The following is a 24,475-nucleotide window of genomic DNA, read 5'->3' on the forward strand; positions in this document are numbered from 1 at the left end:
CTTTCATCACTTCTTTATTAGAATTTTCAGACATATTTTTAAGTCCAGATTTACTGTCTGCTTTTTTCTGCTGCATAATTATGACGCATGTGTGACGTCAACGACATAAAAGTTGGATAAAATAAAAATGAAATTACAATAAAGAAAAATCATAAAAACATACCCAGTGTTGTATAGTAACGAAGTAAAAATACTTCACTACTTTACTTAAGTATATTTTGGAGTACTTCATACTTTCCTCGAGTATGAAAATTTTTGATGACTTTCACTTTTACTTCACTATATTTCCGAACTTAATTGCGTACTTTTACTCCGATACATTTTCAATGTGTGGTTTAGTTACTCGTTACAAAAAAGCGAGAGAGAAACGAAGTGTTTTGACCCCACCTACTGATTAGCAAGTAGCAAGTAGGCTACTGAACAAAGTCGGTATCCTGCTTGCCTGGGCTTGTTCATCACCACCAATAGGATACACCTGTTTCGCTTCTCCCATTAAACACAAAGCAAGTCTCGCAATCAGCAGCAGCCACATGGAGGAGGAGACGGAGACCACAACGACTGCAACTACGTCGGACACGGCTCCAGGGGAACCACCAGCTGGTGATGACAGCCCATGGCCTTATTTAAACACAATACACTCTTTCGTGGGTGTTAAAGATTCGTCGTACCGCATGCAGTTTATGTTATTCCTGCCCGAAGATGTGGAAATTCTATCTTACAAAAACTCCCCGTCCAACTTGAAGAAACACATCGAGGTAACGTCTTATGAAATGGTTATAATCCTCCTGTGTCAGTAACTATAGCTTGGTCACTAGACACTACTGTATTGTGAAACGTTGACCATAAATGAACTTTGTTTGGCATTGTTTCAGTTCCATACACGGTGTATTTAGCTGAGGCCTAATGTTGACTGTAGCAGGCTACCTAGACTCCTCTGTTCAAGGGGGACAGAAGCCATAGCGATAGCAATTTAGACTAAATTTAACGAATATAGGAAAGGCATGCAAGTTCAAAACCACAAACCATTAACATGTGCTACTCTTTAAAACTGGAACAATTTATTAGCAGGTTTAATTTTGCCTGCACTTGGTTGGTACATTATTTTAAGTGTATTTGACAAGTTTACCAAAATATAAAAAATGTCATTCAAACTGCATTTGCCTTGTTTTACTTTTTACTTGTACTTTTCATTACATTACTTGAGTACATCCATTTTTACAGTAATTTCCATACTTAAGTACAAGAAGTTTCAGATACTTTAAGACTTTAACTCAAGTAACATTTCAGTCAGTGACTTGGACTTTTACCAAAGTCGTATTTTGGAGAGGTACTTGTACTTTTACTTGACTCTGAGATTTCAGTACTTTATACCACACTGAACATACCTGAACAGATGTTGCGGGTATTTGGTCTGGAAAATCAGCTGTTGGCTCCTTATTTCCACCGATGAAATGTGATGAAACAGCAGCGACTTTGGTTGCATTTCTAGTAAACAAACTCTCCAGCGAGGATGTTCCTGTTTCCTCTGGCAGTTTGGAGATGGGATAAAAAAAAGCTCCTTTCGCTCCCGGTCATATCTTCAGTCTCTCAGCAGCCGTGTTTTATTGTCACCATTATTCTGTTGAGAATAGTTTTCGTTTCGTTCACTATAAAGACTTCACGTTTGTCCGAAATTAATAAGGCCTCGGCGCATGCGCAGTTCGCTGATCTAGATTTGAGTTTTGATATTTGCAATCAGGGTCACGCTAAGACAATAAAAAATAAATAACTCACGATGTTTACTTTATCTTGCTAATATAAAGTATTTATTCTCATATTTATTATGTTTTTTAGTTTTTCATAGAATGACTTCATCAGGGTTTTGTAGTTCCATCAGACCTGGTTCCAACCCAGCATTTACACTGGTCAGTCCAGAATGTTGCAAAAAGTGATGCTGAGCTTCTTTGTGCTGCTCCACACAGAAAACAGAGAAAAACCTCAGGATGGTTTTGACAGCAGGTTAGAAAGCTGAACAGGTAAACACACACAGCGCGGCTCCTGGAGGGAGCAGAGTGTGTTTGGTAGCATGGGCTGATATCAGGCGGAAGCGTCAGCCTGGCCTTTCACTCTCTGCTAACTGAAACCACTTCAGCAGACGCTCAGATTTCCCCCGAGAGAAACAGGAGGAAAGTTTTACTCTAAAAATGGAGGAAAGGAGCGAAGTGACTCCTGGATGAAGTGCCGAGTTCCTGAAGGACAGACAGACATGGTGGCGAAGGAGCGGCGAAGGAGCGGCGAAGGAGCGGCGATGGAGCGGCGATGGAGCGGCTCTGAGGAGCGCTGAATGTCATAAAGTTATGAGTCTGGAAGCTCAACAGGTCATATCTGAGGAGGAGGAAGAGGATGATGAGGAGTGTGTGGAGCATTTTGTTGCCTTCACTGAGAAACCCAGTAATCCCGGTCATGTTAACGTGAAGGAACAGATTTGTAGCCCGGACATTGAACTTCTGGCTGTGGGAATGCGGCCGTGTTATTTACCGAGGGAGTTTACGTCCGCCATTTTGATCGCTGTTTACATTCCCCCATCAGCTGATGCAGCGGTGGCCTGTGACATCATCAGCTCTGACACAGCCAAACTACAGACTCAACACCTGGACCTTGTTATTGTGTCTTGTCTCTATGCTGCTGTAACTGCAAAGTAATTTCCCTGCTGGGATGAATAAAGTACTTCTATTCTATTCTATTCTATTCTATTCTATTCTATTCTATTCTATTCTATTCTATTCTATTCTATTCTATTCTATTCTATTCTATTAACCCAGGGTCACTGATATTCTGGGCAGAAGTGGATAAATAAATAAAAGAATTTGGCAGAACAAAGAGTAAATAATAAAATGAAGGATAACTTTTAGTGATTTTCTCAGGTTTTCCTCAGTCAAGTCGCTGTGAAATTTAACCTTTTATCTGAATCTAACAGACTTTGTTCTGATTCTCCTGCAGCCGGCGGGTCGGAGGTCAGAGGTCAGAGGGGTTAACGGCTCATTTGGCTGTGACACTTTAACCTGCCAGCACCCAGCCGGCTTTAAGCTTTGAACACATGAAGACAGCCTGCTGGGGGTCAGGAGGTCACAGCCATTAGACTCCGTCAGTAATGGAAACCAGAGGATCATTTTAATTAGTTTCTCTTCCACTTTGACAACCAAAACATGACTGCAGTTCAGCTGGTTGTGTTCAGAACCAGGAGGAAAAACTCCAGCTGAGACTGAGTCAAGTTTTTGATTAATCAATCACATTTTAGTCAAGCTATTTATCAACTAAATAAGCAACATTTTCAATTCAAAAAAATTTTCTGCTAAATTATTGAATAAATATGATCAGATCTGAACGTCAGATGAGTTCATCTCAGAGTTTCTCTCATCGTTCATGGAGCTTCTTTAGAAATCTGGACTGGGGACGCTAACAATAGCATTAGCTGCTACATGTTAGCATTCAGATGCTAATCTTGGCTAGCATAGCTTCTGATAGGCTAACTGCTGTTAGCACAACTTCAACACAGCAGTAGGTTTTTCCAGCGTCCAATCAGATCGTTTAGAAACAGAAATGAACCCAGAGGGAAAAGAGAAATGGCTGCTGTTAGCGATGTAGCTTTAGCTTCAGATTTAGAGGTGTACCACAAACACATGAGCATAAAGGTTCCACCAAAAAAAGCAATTAACTGTTGGAAAATGTAATGCATTAAAATCTGTGTAGTCCATTAATCATAATTAATGTGTTAAAGTCTCAGCCCAGTTAAAACCTGAAAACTGAACAACGTTTTCTTCAGAATCAGACTGTGAGCTGAACGATAATGAAACTCATCGGTTCTGTGTTTGTATCCCAGATCTAAACCCAAACGATGATCACATCCTGTGACGGATCGTTTTCACAAACAAACCAAACTTCATGTTCGAAAATCCAACATCAAAACCTGAATTCTGCCCAACCTTTAATCTGGGTCGGCGCCGCTGACACGCCGTCAACCGTCTCCAGCAACACGTTGCCCTCAGCCGATGCTGGTCGGCCGGCTGCCGACTCATGACTCGGGGTCAGCCGAGTAGGTCAAAGTTCACTGGTTGCTTCCTGCTGGAAGAATCAAATCAAGTTTCCTGTTTTCAAAATAATCATCTTAGAGGAAGTCAGACAGAAACAGAGGCTGTTTGACAAATAATCTTCTACAGAAGATCGTCAGGAAAACCACGGTGCTGCCGCCAGCCCATCGCCATGGCGATAAATGACTCTCAACCAATCAGATGCCTGTTTCTGTTCAGATATTTGGAAAAATGTGATGCAAGAAACCTTTAAAAAGTTGATCTTTATGATCTTAATGGGTTAAGCAGGAGAATTTCTGGGGCTAACGGAGATCTTCAAAAGTTTTCCACATAAAAAACTGAAAAGTGCGGCATGCTTTTGAGTCAGAACCACCTTCTGGTGAGCAGTTGGTGAACATTTTTGTTCATTATTCTTTGTGAAGCTCAAATTCTCAGATTGGATGGAGACTATCTGAACTTTCAATTGTAGGATTTGGACCTGGACTTGGTCTAGGCCATTCTAACTCATGTATTTATTAGTCATAAAACAGAAACATTTTGAGGTCAAGATGGCGACAGTTTCCCCTCTATTCTCTCCTCTAACAGTAAAAGTCTTTAAACTGAGATGAACTGGACTCAATGTATTTATTAGGAGACTTTTGGAGGATTTTTGTGTTTCATTTGTTCCTATCTGAGTTAATGGGGTAATTAAATGTGCATGCCACACTTTTTAGTTTTTTTTAAATTGATTTTCTACCTGGTTTTAATCTGTAGTCATAAAGTTAAATGTTTAGGGATGTGGATACTTTAATAAGGCGCCTGGTTTCATTTAACCCTCCAGCTCTTTACCAAAATGTTATTCATCTTTTTTTATGATTTGTTTAAAAATGAACATTTTTCTCTCCTGGTTTTCAGCTTTTCTGATTAATCAAATCAGTTTTATTTTCTTATTATACGGAGGTCAGGAGTTATTTAGTTTCTAATTAATCAGCAGCATCTACTGCATATAGATCTACTACATGCAGACATCCCATAATATTCCACGTCTGCCACTCAGACACCTTTACACCCGGCCGACTGGCTTCCTGTCATGTTACTAACACCTGAATTAAAGTTTACTGAGATGTTGTGCAGACATGAAACTCCTTCTGTTTCTACCTGCTGCTCTCATCTCACCTGTCAGAAAACTGGAAAACTTTGACTTGAAGCTCCTCTGATGCAGCGATGAGCAGAGAAACCGCCAAACTTCCTGGAGGGAAAACCGTCCAGCCGAAAGAGTGACTGATTGGGCAGTGAACGGAAAATCTTAAAAGTGCGGTGTTCATCTTTATTTAGTCGGGTTGAAGCGGACCGGAGTCGGGTTGAAGCGGACCGGAGTCGGGTTGAAGCGGACCGGAGTCGGGTTGAAGCGGACCGGAGTCGGGTTGAAGCGGACCGGAGTCGGGTTGAAGCGGACCGGAGTCGGGTTGAAGCGGACCGGAGTCGGGTTGAAGAGAACCGGAGTCGGGTTGAAGCGGACTGAACTGGTCTGGTGGAACCTGAATTCTGCCCAACCTTTAATCTGGGTCGGCGCCGCTGACACGCCGTCAACCGTCTCCAGCAACACGTTGCCCTCAGCCGATGCTGGTCGTCTGGGTTAATATCTATCAAAATCTTTCTCTCTGCAGGTTTTTTTCATCTTTTGTTTTCTGATTCCTGCAGTTGGCTCCAACTGAGTTTATTTAGGGAATTCGATGCCACACTTCTCAGATATTTATTTGCAAATATTCATCCTGGTGTAAAGGTTGTGTTTGTGGCTCCTTCAGACGTTTAGAGCTGCAGCAGCAGCTGCAGCAGCGTTGTAATAAAGTGAAGCTCCTCGTGGGACGCAGCTGATGGTTTAGTGAAGCGGCGTGGGCCGCGCTCCCACGCCGCTCTGAAACAACGTCAGGAGACGATTCCTCCTTAAACATTCAGCGGCCGGCGATAACGAACCAGAGCTGATGGATCCTGAGTTTCACGCCGTTCCTCTTGGGAACCACTCAGAGGATGGCGATCCGGCGCAGGTTTCCCTCTGGCACGGCTCCCCACCCCGCATCACCACCCTGCCACCGCCCCTGCAGCTTCGTCTCCTCCCAAACAGGAGCGCTACGCACTAATGAGTGAAGACAAAGCTGGCAGCATATGGCGATGATAATGAGATTAAGGTTGTCTGGAAAACGTGCCGAGGATCCGCCTGACTGCGCTGGAGCCGAACTGTAATTCACGGCTGACTCCTGGAGGATTCTGGGTAAAAACAACCTGCTGCTGATGCCAGACACACCGTAACTAAACGACATTCCTGTGACTTCGCTGATCGCTGGCTGTGGATTCTTTCATCCTAAAGGTTGAATATTAAAAACTTTCATAAAGAATCCTGAAACTTAAAGAAACTCAGGAAAATCTTTGGATTTTCTCTGATTTTTCTCAGTAAAATAAAAGTTTTTCCTGAAGCCTAAGAGAGGAAGAGCTTCAGAGATCCTCAGAGACTGGAGGAGGGAAGATGGAGGACAGATGGAGAGGAAGGAGAAACATTCTCCTTCCTGTCTGTGACACAGACGGCGCTCTGCCAGCAGCAGGCTCTGCTGCGTGGAAACTCGTTCAGCTTCAGTTTCATCATCATGACCAACTTTCCTCAGTCCAGATTAGATTGATTCATAACTGATCACTAGGAGCAGAAGATTTGTTTTTATTTCTTATTTTGTTTCATGAATCAACCAATCAGAGCCGAGATGAAACCTGCTGAAAACGTGCCACAGATCTGCCAGGACAGATTCTAGATTTAACATTCTAGAGTGACGAGGATGAGAAACTTTCCTGAGATCCTCCGTCCAGGTCTTTGTCAGGCAGCCGGTTATTAATTTTCCTAAAGTATTCAGATGATAACAGAGTTCACCTTCACTCTGCGCTGATCGGTGAACACAGATAGTCAACGACAGACCCGTCACTCCGACAATATTTCTGCTCTTTTCTGGATCTTCTGAATAAAAATACTTTATTTCTTTAGTTTAAACTTCTCATTTTTTCCAGTGATGATCAAATGTGATGAATTTGGGTTTAAGATGCTAAAAACTGAACGGATCCGGTCCAGGAACAAAGCAGCTTCCAGGTTTTTCCTCTTATTTCTGTTTCCTGGTGTTAGTTGATTTTTAAGGCCGTTCTCTGCAGACTTTGAGTTTCTCATTTCCTCAGTCGGGTTTTCTTCTTCTGCTGCTGCCGGATCACCTGAGCTCCCTGACCGGCTCGTTAAGGAGAACTTTAATCCTCACTCTTCTGCTTCCCTCCTGCTCTCTGTGGAAATGATGCAACAGGTTCTGAATGAAGCTCAGAACCTTCAGAACCAGAAGAAAGTTGAAGAGGGAATGAGCAGCCAATCACCAGAGATCCAGTCTGACACGGTGAGTCAGACCGGATCAGAACCTGTCACTGTTTCAGGAACCAGAACCGGTCGGGTCTGACTCAATATCCATGTAAACAGATACATTTCATCTTAATCCTCAAAATAAAAACGAAGTTTTCAGACAGTTTGTGAAGAAGTTTGTGAGAGAAACTCAGACTTCAGCAGCTGCAAAATGAATAAATGAAAAATAATAACCAGGATTTTAAAGCTGTGAAGTTTACATGATGGAAACGAGTTTCAGTTTATTAAATTATTATTTAAATGATTCCTAGTCTGGAAAACTTTTTACACTATGAAACAAAATCTACATAAATAACATAAACTCAAGAATAAAAGTCATAATTTCATCCTTCAGTCATAATTATGAATTTTAAAGTTATGCTGTTTCTCCTGTTCCAGTTTCTCATAATAAGAACTTTAAAACAATTTCCTTCTGGTTATCAGTGAATTTACATGTTAGATAAATATTTAAACACTTGGTTTGTAAAATACATGTTTAGCTCTTTAGCTGCAGTTTTGCAGAACAAACCAAGTGGATACGGCAGAAAACGACATCATGTTTGCACCAAAACTAAAAAAAAAAGATTAAACTGACGTGTTTCAATCTAGTTATGTTATCTAGTCAGTTATAAAAATGCTATTTATATCAGATGACTTCATGATTTAAGGTCTTGAATTTGGGTCTCTGTCTCTTTAAGAAGCTCCTGCTGTTTCTGAAGCTCCGCCTCCAAGAAGTCGCCCCAACATGGCTCCTCTATTAACCCTTTGATATTTTTACCAGCGTCGCTCTGAACAGCAGCTCCTATAATGAGCTCAGCAGATGTTTGCTAATTACTGCTGGCTAGTCTGAAGGAGCAGAGGGGGGGGAGGAGCTGCGCCTCAGAGGCGGGGCTAGGTCCACTCAGGCGTTTTAACAGCTGAATGGTTGCCATGGTGATTAAAGGATTTCACAAACATAAAAGAATCAAAGCAAAACTCCAGGTTTGTTTTTATAATATGATGGAAAGATAAAAAAGTTGATTTTACATACTGGCCCTTTAACTAATATGTAAACAACATATATTTTACTAAACGTTACATTTATGAGCTGAATGGAAAGCTTTGAAACGTTTTGGAGCGATTATTTCAGCAGCTCCTCTCTCTGGTTTAGTAGCTTCCTCCCTCCACCAACAACTCAAACGGGATTTCACGGCTGAAGCCTGAAGATTTCAGGCCGCATGGCGGGCCTCCGCGGCCTGGCTGGGGGAGATAGGAGCTGCAGGGAGCGGGTCAAGGCTGCAAACAGTCTGGCTCACACAAAACCGGCTCAGCGTCTCCAGTGTGACTAAACAGAGAGGAGCGCGCACAGCAAGCGGCGGGAGAGACTCCTAATAGCTGGAGAATGAGCTCATTAGCAGCAGCCAAGGATGTCTGCAGACACGCGGCTGCAGCCTCTCCGGTCGCTGCTGCTGCAGCAACGTTTCTGTTTGCTGCTCGTCTTTCTCTGTTTTCTCCGGGTTTCACTGTTTGTGTCAATATTGATTCCAGCGTTCAACCGTGAATCATAAAACGCTGCTTTGTTTGTTTTTACCAGAGCAAAGCAGGTGTTTCAATGAACCGCGGAGCTTTTTTTTTATCTTTCACCAGAATAGTGTGAAGACCCGAACCGGGCCGGGCCGGACCGGACCCAGAGAGCAGCAGGCAGCTCCACTCAGGTTGCATAACAATGACTTGTTGCGCTCAGAACCGCCAGCCTGCGTGTTAATATGTGGGCGCCGGTGACTGCGGGACAATGCGAACCCGCCGAGCGGTACTACAGGAGAGAGCGCTGTTGCCATGACGAGGGATGGAGAGGAAGAGGCTCTGTTGCTGCAGGAGGAGGAAGAGGAGCACAAACTGGGAATAATGGATGAGTCCGGAATGGTTCTGTACGGCCAGAACCATCCGGGTCGGGCTTCATGCTGCAGACTGCCCAGGTTCCCCAGCTTCCTGCGCCCGCTGCCTGTCTGCTACCTGCCGGTCATAAACTGGCTCATCAGCGCGGTCACACTTAATGTAATCCCAGGATTGACGCTCCACGCTCCGCAGATCCATGTCAACATGCCCGTCGGTGCTGACGAACCTGACGCTCCGCCATGAATCTCAGCCCAACAGCAACTCGCCCTTCCGCCGCTCCGGTTCTGGGTGTAAATGCGCAGCTTCCCGCTGCGGCTAATTGAAAGGAGCAGCAATGATTCAGCCTGGAGAACATTTACAGAAACACTAATGCAAAGACAGAAAACCGGATTGTTTCATTTCGTGACGCAGTTCCATCTTATCAGACTCACAGAGACCTAATGTAATAAAATCAGGACCTGTTCCGAAAAAAGCGCCGCCAGCAGGACGCGAAGCTACGGTCAGAAAATAAAACAGAGTTACCATGTTATTCACTTATAAACGTCACAGTTTAAAACTTAATATTTAGTTTGAAGTTAAGTATTTAGCTTAGAGCTAACTAAAATATTTAGCTAGCTCAGCGCTAAACATTTAGCTTGGAACTAAACAGCTTGCTTGCTAACTGATGGAGTTTTTAGTGAAGTCAGATATTTAGCTAGCTCAGAGCTAAATAATTGAGCAATTAGCTTGGAGCAAAATAGCTAGCTTATTAACAAAATATTTATCTAGCTAAGAGCTAACTAAATTATTTAGCTAAATTATTACTTTGGAGCTAATTGCTAACTTGTAACTAAATATTTGTCGAGCTAAACATTTAGCTAGCTTAGAGCTAAATATTGATAAACTAGATCTAAAATTTACTTTTAGCTGAAACTGGATCTTGGTAAAGAAATGATGTTTGCTGGTGATAGTGAGTAAATGTTGAGTTTTTATTTTCTACCTGTGAACGGCAGTGAGTTGTCCATCATGTGTTGCATTCTGCAGCCCTGCTGCACCAACACAGTGTGATTGAAATAAATCAGGGGATCCTGTGATCCCTTCCCATTGTCAGAGTGAAAGCCCTTTACAGGATTACTGAACATCCCCGTACAGGATTACATCCGCGCTCAACAATGAGTATTTTAAATAGCTTCAGACGCCGCAGAGCAGAGAGTTCTCCACACTTTGTTGAACGTCGCTATCTGTGAAATAATTTATGTTTTTTTGCAGATGAACGGAGGCTCAGAACGTAGAGCTACGTTTGGTCCAGAGAGCTGAGAAGTCATTTATTCAGCTGCTTCAGGAAATTCACGTCTCGTTTTGCTTGTTGCAAATCTGGAAACATGAAGTCCAGCTGCAGGGCCGGTCCAAGCATTTTAGGGGCCCTAAGCGGATTTTTATTTGCGGCCCCTATAATAATATGTTAACACCGAATACTTCATCGTTCCTAAGTTTTAACCAGAGATGGGCAGAGACCCAAAACTTATACTTAAGTAAGAGTAGAACTACTTCAACATATCCTTAGTCCAGGAAGCAGCAGGTTCTGGACCAGCAGCAGGTTCTGGACCAGTAGGGTTCTGGACCACCAGCAGGTTCTGGACCAGCAGCAGGTTCTGGACCAGCAGCAGGTTCTGGACCAGTAGGGTTCTGGACCACCAGCAGGTTCTGGACCAGCAGCAGGTTCTGGACCAGCAGCAGGTTCTGGACCAGCAGGGTTCTGGACCAGCAGCAGGTTCTGGACCAGCAGCAGGTTCTGGACCAGCAGGTTCTGGACCAGCAGCAGGTTCTGGACCAGCAGGTTCTGGACTGTTGGTTTGTCAGTCAGACCTGCTGCAGGAATCAAAGCCACTAAAGAGAAACTAAAGCCTGGATGAGTTTCTCTGATCCGAGACTTTAGTCGTCTGGTCCTGGAAATGTTCTGCAGGTTTCGGGCTGATTGCTGGTTTCTAGTTACAATAACTGAAGCTGTGCATTGATTCTAGATCTATAACTCTAGATTGTTCCTACAGTTTTGTTTCTGTCCAGCTGGAGAAAGTTTTGTCTCATCCACACATTTATTTGTTTTAAACATCTGTTCAGTGACTGAATGGGGTCAAAGGTCACCTGGTGACATCGTAATGTAGAGCTGTGTATCTTCTACGTCGTCATGGTAACTGATCTGATTTCCTGTTATAACCTGAGCCAGTGGGAGGATATAGATATAGAGTAAAAGGGTCCTAGGATTGAGCCTTGGGGAACCCCACATGTGACCTCTGACCTCTTCGATGAGAAGTTTCCTATTGAAACAAAGAAATCCCAGTTCTTTATGTCAAACTGGAACCAGTTGAGTTCTGGACCAGAGAGTCCGACCCAACTCTCCAGTCGGTTCAGTAACATGTCCTGATCGACTCTGAGGTCCAACAGAACCAGAACCAGAACTAGAACCAGTGCTGTGGTAAATGTGACCAGTTACTGATAAACTCTGGTTATATTCTGTTATCATTAGTGTGATTTTTAATGGCCACTGTTGTTATTTTAACCGTTCAGGAGAAGCGAACTGTTTTAGACGTTATTATTGTTGTTATTACTGCTATTATTTTAATTACTGAACGAAACCTCAGCTGATAGACATTTACAGTAAACAAGTTTCATACCTTATATTTCCCCAACAGTGGCAGCAGGAAGAGATTCATCTATTACTTGTGTTCCAACTGTAAAAGTGTTACAGAAATAGTTTTTCTACGTGAGATATTTCTTGCTGCTGACGGCGTCCCGGTTTGTTTCAGCTGGAGTCGGATACTTTTCAGAACTCGGGGTTCTGGTTCTGCATTTCAATCCTTCCTTATTTAAATTCTCCAAACTGCATCAGGCGAGGCGGCTCAGATTCATCTCTCCTCATTTTTGTCATTATCCTCCGACGTTGAGTGATTTCAGTCATTCTGAGCAGATGATCGTCTCTTCCTGGGAGGCGGACGCTGTTTGCTCCGCTGTTCTCCGGCATCCACAGCGAAGGGAAGCCGATCTCTGCAGAGCGGCTCATACATGAAACATCCTGACTCTCTGTCCCTTCAGATCAAACCTCCAGCAGCTGCAGCAAAGTTCCAGGTTCTGCTGAATCCTCATCAGAAAAACTCTGAAATAATCTGGAGGGATTTGATTAGAATACAGATTATTGTGAATTCAGCAGGAGATTCATCACAATAACTCAGTTAAATTGTTATGTTTTCAGAATATTTACACCAGAGTTCGGCACTGACCTGGCCACCTGCTGCCGTTCACACAGCGTTACCTTAGCAACCGGCTTTGTAAACATGCTGGAGACCTTCAGTCATTTACAGGCAGGGTGCAGCAACATGTGGGGGAGGGGTGACGCTGAATCACTCAGCCACAAAGTCTGGCATCAGAAACGAACTGCAGGAAGGACTTTAAACATTTTCTACCCGATAACCGGATCCTGCTTTCTGATTGGACAGGAAACTTTATTAATCTGTTTGGAAGGAAGTTCATAATGTGGCTCAGCTGTAATCTGGATTATGAACCGTCTCCAGATTAATTCCTGCATTTCATTTGGTTTGTTCCTGTTTACTAAGTATCTATCCGCTGTTTTTATTATAACTGAATATTCTCAGAAATTACTAACAGTTATAAAATACTGAAATCTCATCCATCCTGTGCATTTCTTGTTTTTTCCCACTTAAATGTTTCAGATCAAACTTTAAACCTTTTGGCACAAAAAGCATTGTTGAGCACGGTGGAGGATCTGTGATGCTGCAGGCTTTTTTCATGGCATTATGTTAAGAAACAATGAATTACGCCCAACTTATTCACAAAAATTCAAACTTAATTCATCCAAGATCATTTCTTAATTTACCTTTCAGGCTGATCCGAGAGTGGAGGAACTTCTTTTAGTCGTCCATCTGTTCCTTTTCCTCTGGGGAATTAATTTAATGCGACACATTTTTGATAGTTGCTCTTCAAAATGATAAAGACAAGAGAACATGTGATTAAAAAAACCAAGCAACCCTCAGGAAGTCCCGCCTCGTAAAACTCGGTCAGTAAAAAAGATTTTAAAAGTGAAACAAATATAAAATCTGAAAGTATCTTTGAAAAAATGTAAGAAAGTAAAACTAAATACATATGAAAATAAAAAAGAATAAAATAAAATCTGAAAAAAAATTAGATGTTAAAAACTATTTGAAAAAATAAAATCTTGGGAAGAACATCTGAAAACACTGATCTGCATCAACACAGCACAACTACTGTCAATTACTGCGTTTCATTAACAGGTTTCTCAAAGTTCCATTTTTGAAATACATTTTTTCCTCATTTAAATTTCTAAAACATGATATTTTCTTGTGATATTATTGGGCCAAATTTGTCTCCAAACCTCAGAGGCTTTGGGTCGATCAGGATTCATTAAATAACCCGTTTCATTCTACTGACACCAAGCGCAGTTGGGCCCTCACAGGAAGTGGTTCTGGAAGCTTTTCCTCCAGTTTCCCTCTCTGTGGGTGTTTGGTGTGACTGGAGCTGCTGCCAGGGATAATTGTTTAATTAGTGCAGAAACAACCTGCCTTTGTGACGCAGCTCCGTCAGATCCCTGCAGATCCCTGCAGATCCCTGGAGATCCCTGGAGATCCCGGCTCGGATCCGCAGAGAGAAACCCGACTCCTCTGCTCAAACCTCCAAACCTCCACTGAGAGCCAAACAGCCGCGGACTCAACAAACCGTCAGTGACTGATGTTTCCAGAAGTTATTACGATAATGTTGGTTTTTACCATGTTCAAATAATGGCATAATAATGCAAGAACTCATTATCAAATATCAATAAACTTTAAATTCTGATGAACCTTTAACACTGGAACTGGAAAACATTTTAAATATCCAACATAAACAAAATTATCCAAACTGAGACCAAAACTCCAGAATGAAACTTTTATCATCCAGAAAAACGATAAATCATGCAAATGGAAACTATTGAGTTGGCTTTAGTTTATTAACTGATTTATTGATTATTGATTATTCAGGTCTAAGCCTTCATGGAGGAGAAGATGACACTTCGCTCTGATGCATCTGTCGGTATTATGACCTGATCATATGTTTCAGATTAAACCATAGTTAACCTGATCAAATACAAAAAGATGTTTTCAAATAAAAATCACAGTTTAAACTGTCGGTAAAAACTCGGCTCTTTGAAGAACTGAGTGGCAACATTCACACCTGTTTGGGTTAATAAAATGTTTCTGAAATGAATTTAGCAGAAACGGGAAACCTCATCGATCTGCTCCGAACGAACGAACGATTCGTTCCATGAGAGGAACGAATCGTTCGTTCAGCTGCCGTGCGTCTTCTCAGGTCTAATCTAATTACAGGGAGACTTTATTAGCCCATTATGTGACCACCATATTAGGATTAATGCACCATAATCACAAGCTAAACACACACACTCACACACACACAGTGAAATATGGCCGTAAAGGCAGATAATCACTACAAATATGAACAGATTTCTGCTGTAACATGAGCTCTGCTTTGTCTGCCTGAGTGTTTAAAGTGGGGATTCTGTGGAGTAAGTCTTACAAGGGAGTATCTTACCTTCAGCAGAAAGTAATCAGATTACTCTTAGTTTGAAGAATCAGGATTGAGGAACTTTTCCAGGTAGTTTTCTTCTCCTGGTTACTGCAGAAACCAAGTTTTTAGTGATTAGTAAATATTTAGATCCAAACTGACATTTATGAATGAATAAATAACACGGTGAAAATACAGTGAAATGTGGGCATAATGCCTGAATGCAGCATCATTCAGTATGGAGGCTGAAATGTTAACGCTGGTTTACCTCCTGCAGCTTTGTGTCGTTTTAACACATTTAATCCCTGGTTGCAGCGTAGACATTTATTACATTGTTTATTGTTCATCATGAAAAATTTCTCACCATGACACAAATTTTGATTTATCATTGTCAAACTTAAGTTAATGTGAAAAAGAAAACTGATGAAAATGTTATTTTTACTATTTTCTCCACAAACACATTAATATCAGTAAATTCAAAAATATGATGAAATATCTCAGTGGATATAAATCATGTCCTGCAGTTACAGATATACAGTTAAATAAAAATACATTATAACTAGTTCATATGGTCACTTTTATCATTAAAATATTCCAAATATTAAAATTTTAACTCCATATCACCCACTGCTGTTGCAGCAAACCAAAATGTTAAAATAAAGGATATGAATATTTTTGTCATGTCTGTAATCATTAATGCAAAACAATAATAACAGACGTATTTCAGAGTAACGCTTGTTAAACATGTTTAATAGCTGAAAGCAAAGTAACCAGCAGCTTTATGGTAATACAGCATAAATATTAATATGACTATGACAGAAGAGAAGATTTTTAGCGGGACGAATCCACGACTTGGAGACGTTGAGCTGCAGCAGACGAGACGCAAAACAACAACGGAGTCAATGTTGGCAGATTCCTCTGAGATAAAAATGATTCATGACCCAAACATTTCACACACATTTATTCTTTCATTACTACATTAAACCAAATTATTAACAGAATTATTATTTTATGAGTTTTGTTCTAACAGTAACTCTCTGTATAAATACATTTTTATTAGAAATTATATTGAATTATGGTAATTATATTAAACTGAGGCAGATATTAAATCCTGTCTCTTATCTAAAGAAGTTAAAAGTTTCAGCTCATTTAATAATCCATCAGTGTGTAACCTAACCTTTGAACTTTGACCTTTAATCTCTAAACAGTAAAAACGATGCATAGCAGTTTATGCAACATTATTCAAAACATGCAGTTCCATCCTGAAGAGCTAATAGCTAGCACACAGCGCTAACATTAGCATAATGCTACTGCTAGCAAAACAACAACCAGGATGTCAAACCAACACATTAAATTCATGTCTGAAATAAAGTTTGTTATGATTTTAGCATTATTAGCATTTATCGCTTTGCTACATTTGTCGTTTCAATGAATCCTTCTTCGTGCTAGTGGAGGTTGCTAAGACACTCCGAAGCAACCAATCAGAGCCAGGAGGCGGGTCTTAGTGCTGTCAATCATGCCGGTGCTCATCCACTCACCCTTTCTCTCTGCTACTATACAGCTGGTTCACCATGGCAAAACCTGTCAGGAATGCTAAGGCTAATTAGCATAACCACCGTTGATGGCGGGAAAACAGTTTTCTTGGTAAATTGTTTCTCCGCCAGGGCGTGCCGTGGTGGCGTAGCGGTTAGCACGACCCGTATTTGGAGGCCTTGAGTCCTCGACGCGGCCGTCGCAGGTTCGACTCCTGGACCCGACGATATTTGCCGCATGTCTTCCCCCCTCTCCTTCCCCGTTTCCTGTCAGCCTGCTGTCATATAAGGGACACTAGAGCCCACAAAACACCCTGGAGGGGTAAAAAAAAAAAAAAAAAATGTTTCTCCGCCATGAGCTCATTAATCAGCGCATACATGAGACTGATTAATAGCGCTAAGCCCCTCCTCCTGGCTCTGATTGGTTGTTTTTGGTGCATTTCTTCAGGCAGCAGCCCCGGGACATAGATCGTTTCACAGATTATCTGTCTCATGAACTTTCAACATGGAGACAAATTCAACAAAAGCAAACATTTTTTTAAACACTGACTTGTGCAGCTTTAGGGACATTAAAGTGTTTTAAACCAGATAATAAACAAATTCACAATAAAATGGTTAGCATGTTTCAGCAGAACAATGAGCTGCAGATGGAGAACGATGGAATGAGAACGTGGATGAATGAAGCCATGCTAACCTGATGCTAATCTGATGCTAACATGATGCTAATCTGATGCTGACCTGATGCTAATCTGATGCTAACATGATGCTAATCTGATGCTGACCTGATGCTAATCTGATGCTAACCTAGTCCTGTCCTGTGTTTGTCCAGAAGGCGGCCAGCTGAACAACAACGTGGCAGCGAGCTCCAGCGTTGGCCCGCAGCACCCCTACCCGGCGCTCAGCCAGCTGGCTCAGGCCTACGAACAGCAGCAGCAGCAGCAGAACGCCGACCTGAACAAGTACGCCTCCCTGAAGGCCGTAGGTGAGTGGCAGCTTCAGCCATCAACGAGTCAAACGCAGCGGGCGGCTCCGGTCCAAGCAGGAGCGGCTGTACGGAGACGGGACAGCATCACAATTAGGCTTTTATTGATTTGTTTTCCTTCCAGTAGATTTTATTGAAGGTTTTATGACCTGAACACAAAGGGCAGCCAGTCTGCGACTCTCCTGCTGGAGTCTGACAGCTGTTATTGACTGCACCGCATGCCTGAGCGCGCTGGAAGACACAAACCGCCGCCTGCAGACAGCCTGGCGCATGATGAGGCGGCTGCCAGCGCAGGCCATCTGAAATTCACCCACATTTACAAACCGGCATCTTCCCAGATGACTAAAATCATTCAGTTTGTGTTTGTCTGACAGATAATCCGCCTCCAGCTGCTGTTTAGTCCAGTTTCCGCTTATTACCAGCAACAGCATCTCTGCATGAAGCGACAGGAGGCGGTTTGGATGCCTGACTGCATAAACTGATGAATAACGGCATAAATTCATATATCAGCAGAGAAGAAAATCACAAAAGATCAGGGTATTCAAACTGCAGCGCAGGGGCCATTTGTGGCCCATACATTGATTTTGTCCGGCCCCAAATATAATTCAAGAACGATACAAATTTGGTCTTTCAGAAAAGAAAAAATTTTAATCAGGGTAAAATTATTACCAACATCATTTCCATACAACGGAAAAATGTAAGTATGATACAAAATATTACCTGTTTTATAAACAAACTTTAATATAATAAGTAGAAACACGGTCATCCAGCAGCAACTTTGACTGAAAAGCTGAAAAAAATCAGCTTTTATCTTAATTATTAAACTTGGCTAAATATAGCAAGAGATTCAAACCCTCTGAGCAACCTGTTCCCCTCCTGGCCTGTGGGGGCGCTGCACCAAGAACCACTGAAGGAAACGACACAAAAACCTCTGGAGACACTGAGAGCAACTTCCTTCTTCACCAGATGGAAACAAGATGGAGGATTTTAGTGTTGGAGGATTTCTCTTTAGTCTTTGGCTAAAGACCATGAGCCATTTCTGCTGCTAGCGCTAGGCTAACACGATAGCTTTGGTGGTATTTACCCAGAATGCCCTGTGCTGTAGTCCACTTCCTGTTTTTGGAGCGGTCTCTGGTCCACTTGGCGTTCAAACAGAACCAGAGTTCAGTTCAACCAAACCCAGACCGACGTTTGGAGGACCAGAGGTCAGAGGTCGATTAGTGTTCACACCTCACCAATGGACCAAGATTTATAGAAAAGCGGACAGGAGTCGGGTTGAAGCGGATCGGAGTCGGGTTGAAGCGGATCGGAGTCGGGTTGAAGCGGACCGGAGTCGGGTTGAAGCGGACCGGAGTCGGGTTGAAGCGGATCGGAGTCGGGTTGAAGCGGACAGGAGTCGGGTTGAAGCGGACAGGAGTCGGGTTGAAGCGGACAGGAGTCGGGTTGAAGCGGATCGGAGTCGGGTTGAAGCGGATCGGAGTCGGGTTGAAGCGGATCGGAGTCGGGTTGAAGCGGACCGGAGTCGGGTTGAAGCGGATCGGAGTCGGGTTGAAGCGGACAGGAGTCGGGTTGAAGCGGACCGGAGTCGGGTTGAAGCGGACTGAACTGGACTGGTGGGATGATTCATAATTCCCTGAAGGTTGGATGAGTCGGCAGATGCTCTCTGCGTATTTCGGATCGTTTTGTTTGGTGAAAACCACCAGAGAACATCCGGATGTCAGTCTTTGAAGAGCAAACAATAAATGGATTCTCTTAACTCAACATTTCACACCTGCATTGAACAAGAGGAGAAAAATCCCAATCACCATGGAGAATGCAGACATGCCAATATTCCCCAAACAGCAGCTTCAGCAGATCAGAGTGAGAGCTGAGCGGAAAACCCTCCCGGATGATGAAGGCCGCGTTTCATCCCGTCCCAGCAGACGGACGCTGCTCATCATCTCTGTTCAGAGTTTATGACACCTGAGCAACAGGTGTGAATAATTCTAACATAACAGAAGTCTATTGACCTTTAAAGGATGAGGTCAGAGATCAGATTTGACTGTTCAGCTGGATATTTAGCATTTTCTTTGTTAATTAAACATAAGTCCACCCAGGCATTTAACAGCTGAATGGTTGCCATGGAGATTAGAGAATTTCTCAGGCATGCAGAATTAAAGCAACACTGCAGGAAAAACATGATGAAAGATCAAACATTTTAGCTTACATGATACCGGCCCTTTAAAGATAAAAATCTGAAAAGTGTGGCTTGTATCTGTATTATATCCCCAGTTTAAAACCACCTTCAGGCAGAAGTTTGGTCATTCTATTAAGCTCGGTCAGATTGGCACGTTGGATTCAAGACTTTGACTAGGCCATTGTTTGATGTAAACCACCCCGTTGTACCTCTGGCTGAGTGTTTGTGATCATTTTTCCAGGATTTTCCTTCATTCTGACCAGCTGAAGCCTCCCCACAGCATGACCCGCCCACCTCTGTACGACAGTATCAAGAACATGCCACCATTTTCAGATTTTAATTACAAGAAATCTATTATTTTCCTTCCAGTTCACAGTTACTGTAATAATGTGACAAACCGAGGTGGAGATGAGGAGAGAGCGCTGAAGACCAGCCGCAGGTGTCTAGTTAAAGTCTGTGTGTGGAGAAACGCGCTGACATTTTGCCTGGCAGTAACCTGTCTGCGCCTCAGGCGGATGCTGCTGTTTACTCTCTGAAATGAAGACGGGAGGAAAGCGAGTCGTTTTCAGACACTAAATTTCCTGGAAGCTGATGACAAACTGGCAGAAAGCAGAGGAGCAGAAACGCGGCAGAGCGAGGGAGAGTCGCAGCGACGGCGGCTGCCTGCAGGCCACAGAATCAATCCAACCCGTCTGAAAATGTCTGGAAACATTTTCAAGGTTCCATTATTTCATGTTAAAGATGCCTGGCCCCCGCCGCGACTCCTCAGAGAAACACAATTATCTTCTGTGTCTAACTTTTGAACATCACGACGGGTTCAGGCAGCGATTTGAAAGTCAAATCTACCAGCAACGTTCTGGTTGCTTCTGAAGCAGACTCTTTATCTTTTACATCTTTCTTCCTCCTGCCTGCTTTTGTAACCTTTAATGTCTGGGCCTCCTCTTCCTCTCTCCTCCTCACAGCCATCTGCTTTCCTCCCTAATCCGCCTCGCTCCGTCTCCCTCATCAAAGAATCGTTTGAGAGCTAATTGTGATCTGCTGCTATGGCCGCTCATGTCATTCTGCTAATTGAAGGGAGATTTCTCCTTCAGCACCGGACAGAAATCTCTCCAATAAGCACCAAGATGACGGGAAACCGGGGAGAAAAACTGGACCAATCCGTCACCCAGTGATGGCTACACGTCCGCTAAGTGCTGACATCATAAAGCTGTGGTTAGATATTGATCTATTGGGATGTTATTGGCACCGCCCTCACTGAGGAAACATCAGTAATCTTGTTTGCAGTTCTGTTTTCACGTTTTGATGTCAAACCTTGTTCCGCTAACAGCAGAGCTAATCTGTCATTTAGCAGTTTAGCCTTTTTGCTAACTGTTGACAGTTAGCACTCTTAGCTTTCCCTAAAACAAGTCAGAACAAAAAGTTTAATGTCTCCTATTTATTCTGTGATGTCATAATTTAATTGTTGATTTATGTTTCAGTCAGTAATTTACTGGATTTAAAGCTTCCATAAAATAAAATGCTGAGTCATTCATAACAATAAGAATGTAATTACATACTTCATTTTCTAATACGTCTCTTCATAAACCACCTTCAGATATTTGGAATGTGAATGTTGTAAAGCTGATTTTATGGTAAAACAGCCTGCCATACACAGGAAGAAGTGCATCATCAGTCTGCAGCAGATTTTTGTTTTTTTCTGCCTGTTGACCTGATTAAAGTGGAACCAGGCCTCAGATCTGCCCCCCTCTTTAATTGCCCCTCTGCTCGTCCCCAGCGGCCCGATCAGCCTCCCCTCTGTCGGTCGGCGGCCCACTCCTCCGCCCCCCCGGACACCTCTGGAAGGTCACTTTATTGGATTTGAGACGCAGAAGCAACTAATGATCTCTTGGATCCACCACTTGTTCTCCTGCTGGAACAAATGACCAATTATGGCCTCTGTGTTACGAACAAACGTCCTGCTGGGTCTCACCAGTCATTTCTGCTGTACATCCAGTTTCCATAGGCAGTAAAACCCTCGCAATTAAGGGAAAGGAGCTCAAAGCGAAAATCATTGACATTTTTACCTTTCATTGAATTTCTGAGGCAGAATCTGCCTGGAAATCTCCTCCAACGCAGCCGCTTGTTATGTTTCATGATGTTTAAACTGCAGCACCTGGAAAAACATCAGCGATGTTCCCCAAAGTAGATTTCTAGCTAAACTCCTGTTTGCAGATGAATCTACAGCTTAGCGTAAATATGTATAAGTAAAGCAGCTTTATGACCTTTTCCATCTCCAGGTCTGAATTTAAACCAAATCCATCCAGAATCTTACAAAGCAGTGACATCATCCAGGCTTCTCCACCGATCTTAGTGTATGAAAACTTTCTGATCATGAAATTATACCTTACAGATGATTATTTGTAAAACCTATTGATCCGTCTCTCCTGGTCACAGAAACGCCCCAGTTTCTGGAGTTGGTTGTAATTTAAGAGGAAATAAAAAGCCTGAAGGGAGAGAGAACTTTTGGAAAGCTCTGAAATTAACCGTAGCAGGCTAACTAAAAGGTTAGCTCCACTAATCGTACACATTAGCTAAAGCGCTACACTAACATGCTGTTTAGCTAATGCTAAAGCTGAATACACGTGGATGTGGTAATGCTAAACAATATACCAACACAGAATTAAGCAGAAGCTAATGCTAAATTTGCTACACCAATGCGGTACTTAGCTAAAGTGCTATACCAACATGGCACACAGTTGAAGCTAATGCTAAAACATAATACAAACACAGTGTTTAGCAGAAGCTAATGCTAAAACACTAAATTCCACCATATGTCACATTGTGCTAATGCATAGCCCTCAACAGAGTCAGATTAACGCATCGATCTTCACGGTTAGCGCTTCAGGAAGTGATTCTTCGGATCAGGTCTTTCATGGTTTCAGTTGTTGAGTTTCTCTAACTCTGTTGCTGATTTTGCCTAATTGACGCCGACACGGCTTCAGTCACAAACCAAGCAGGAGATAAATAGATTTTATGCCGTTTACTGTAGAACTAGCAACACATTCCAAGTATGGCGCTAAAATTAGCTCCATAATTAGCACATTAGCTGATTAGTGGAAGTGTGCCCACCACTGCAAATTAAGAACCATGTGTGACATTAAAACATAGAAGGTTATTACAGAATGTTTTAAACAAGGTTACTGATGTTTGACGTTACCAGGCAGTTTAATCAGGTTTTATGAGGACGAGTCTGGGGCTTTTAAAGGAAAAAAGGCAGGAAATTAAATGTCAAACTAGGACTAATTTTAAAAATAACCTTTGGCAGGAGTGACAGATCAATCAGATCTTTAAACTAAATATATATGACCAGCTGAGGAGAACCAGATTTGTCACTCGGATAGTTTTCCTGAGGTGATTGTTTGTCTCTGTGGGTTTCTACCTCTCACTCAGCGCGGCGCCGGCTCCATGCTCCTCTTCATGTTCCCCAGGATGTTTCGCCGCCGAGCCGCCTGGCTTCAGACTCATTCACCTGTCGCCTGAGCAGGTTTGATCCCAGGAGGAGGTCTGGTAGCAGCTTGGCAGGAGATGCTGCTTCCCCCCGCCGCCACAGTCCTCACCCACAATCCTCGGCTGCAGCCTCGCTCCTTTGCTCACAGTGATAAAGTAGATTTATAGTTACAGCAGCAAAGTAGACTCACTGAGTGTGTAAACTTTATCTTCAAGGACAGGGAGGCATCGAGGAGGCAAAGAGTAATGAATCGACTGTGAGCGCGGATCGGCCGCGAAAAAGGTCACATTTCACAGAGATAAGAGAGACTGGAGCTGGGTGATGCTAACTGACAGAGGAAGGAATAAATATCAGGCTTTAAAGCTGACTGCTCAGACGCTTAGCACAAGCACACACACAGACACACACACACACAGACACACACACACACACACACACACACACACACACACACACACACACACACACACACACACACACACGCTTACTGGGCAGAAGATGCTCACAACAACAAACTGTTGGTGTGGATTTTTGTGGATCTGCTGCCTGAAATGTTTAAAGGAACATTTCTCACAAATCTTACTGTTGATCCATCAGATTTTTCTTATAATTAGAATGAACAGTAAATGAATTAAGCAAATGTTTTTGACTCTGTCTTACAAGCCTCATTTATGCTTGTTCACTTGATTTTAGTAAATTAAATGTGTTTTATTCCTGATGGTCCGGTCGACCTGGTTCTACTGGAACCAGAACTCCATCATCTGCTCCACCTCCAGCTGCTGTGGTTCTGACCCAAACCAACCTGTTCCCCTCCTGGCCTGTGGGGGCGCTGCACCAAGAACCACTGAAGGAAACGACACAAAAACCTCTGAAGACGCTGAGAGCAACTTCCTGTTTCACCAGATGGAAACAAGATGGTGGCGTCAGATTTTAGTGTTGGAGGATTTCTCTTTAGTCTTTGGCTGAAGACCAGGAGCCATTTCTGCTGCTAGCACTAGGCTAGCATGTTAGCTTTGGTTGGATTTACCCAGAATGCCCTGCGCTGTAGTCCACTTCCTGCTTTTGGAGCGGTCTCCGGTCCGCTTGGTGTTCACATTCAAACTGAACCAGAGTTCACTTCAACCGAACCCAGACTGAGGTTTGGAGGACCAGAGGTCAGAGGTCAAGTAGCATTCATACTGCCAAAAAACTAACTGGACTTTGTAGGCAAATGGACTGGAGTCAGATTGAAGCGGACTGAACTGGACAGGTGGGAAAGATTCACCATTTCGTCTCATCCCTCGCTTACGAGGAGGTCGACCCGAATACAGAGAACTCAGAGTAAACAGAGCTGGTGTGAATGCAGCCTTAGGATCAAGAAACCATTCAAACAGAACCCATCTTACAACATGAAG

At 42.9% G+C, this 24,475-nt stretch overlaps 1 protein-coding gene across 2 annotated transcripts in view; it reads left to right on the forward strand.

Moving 5' to 3' along the window:
- shisa9 (shisa family member 9) overlaps positions 1 to 24,475 on the forward strand; it is a 42,611-nt gene that overhangs the window by 13,788 nt on the left and 4,348 nt on the right. Inside the window, exon 3 of one of the 2 annotated variants that reach the window (XM_023341317.1) lies at positions 17,266 to 17,418. In XM_023341317.1, the coding sequence (XP_023197085.1) occupies positions 17,266 to 17,418 (153 nt within the window). The remainder of the gene's footprint in view (positions 1 to 17,265; positions 17,419 to 24,475) is intronic. The other variant, XM_023341318.1, reaches the window with a different exon arrangement.

This window comes from Xiphophorus maculatus, chromosome 10 (assembly GCF_002775205.1).
Source record: "Xiphophorus maculatus strain JP 163 A chromosome 10, X_maculatus-5.0-male, whole genome shotgun sequence".
Classification (NCBI taxonomy): Eukaryota; Metazoa; Chordata; class Actinopteri; order Cyprinodontiformes; family Poeciliidae; genus Xiphophorus; species Xiphophorus maculatus.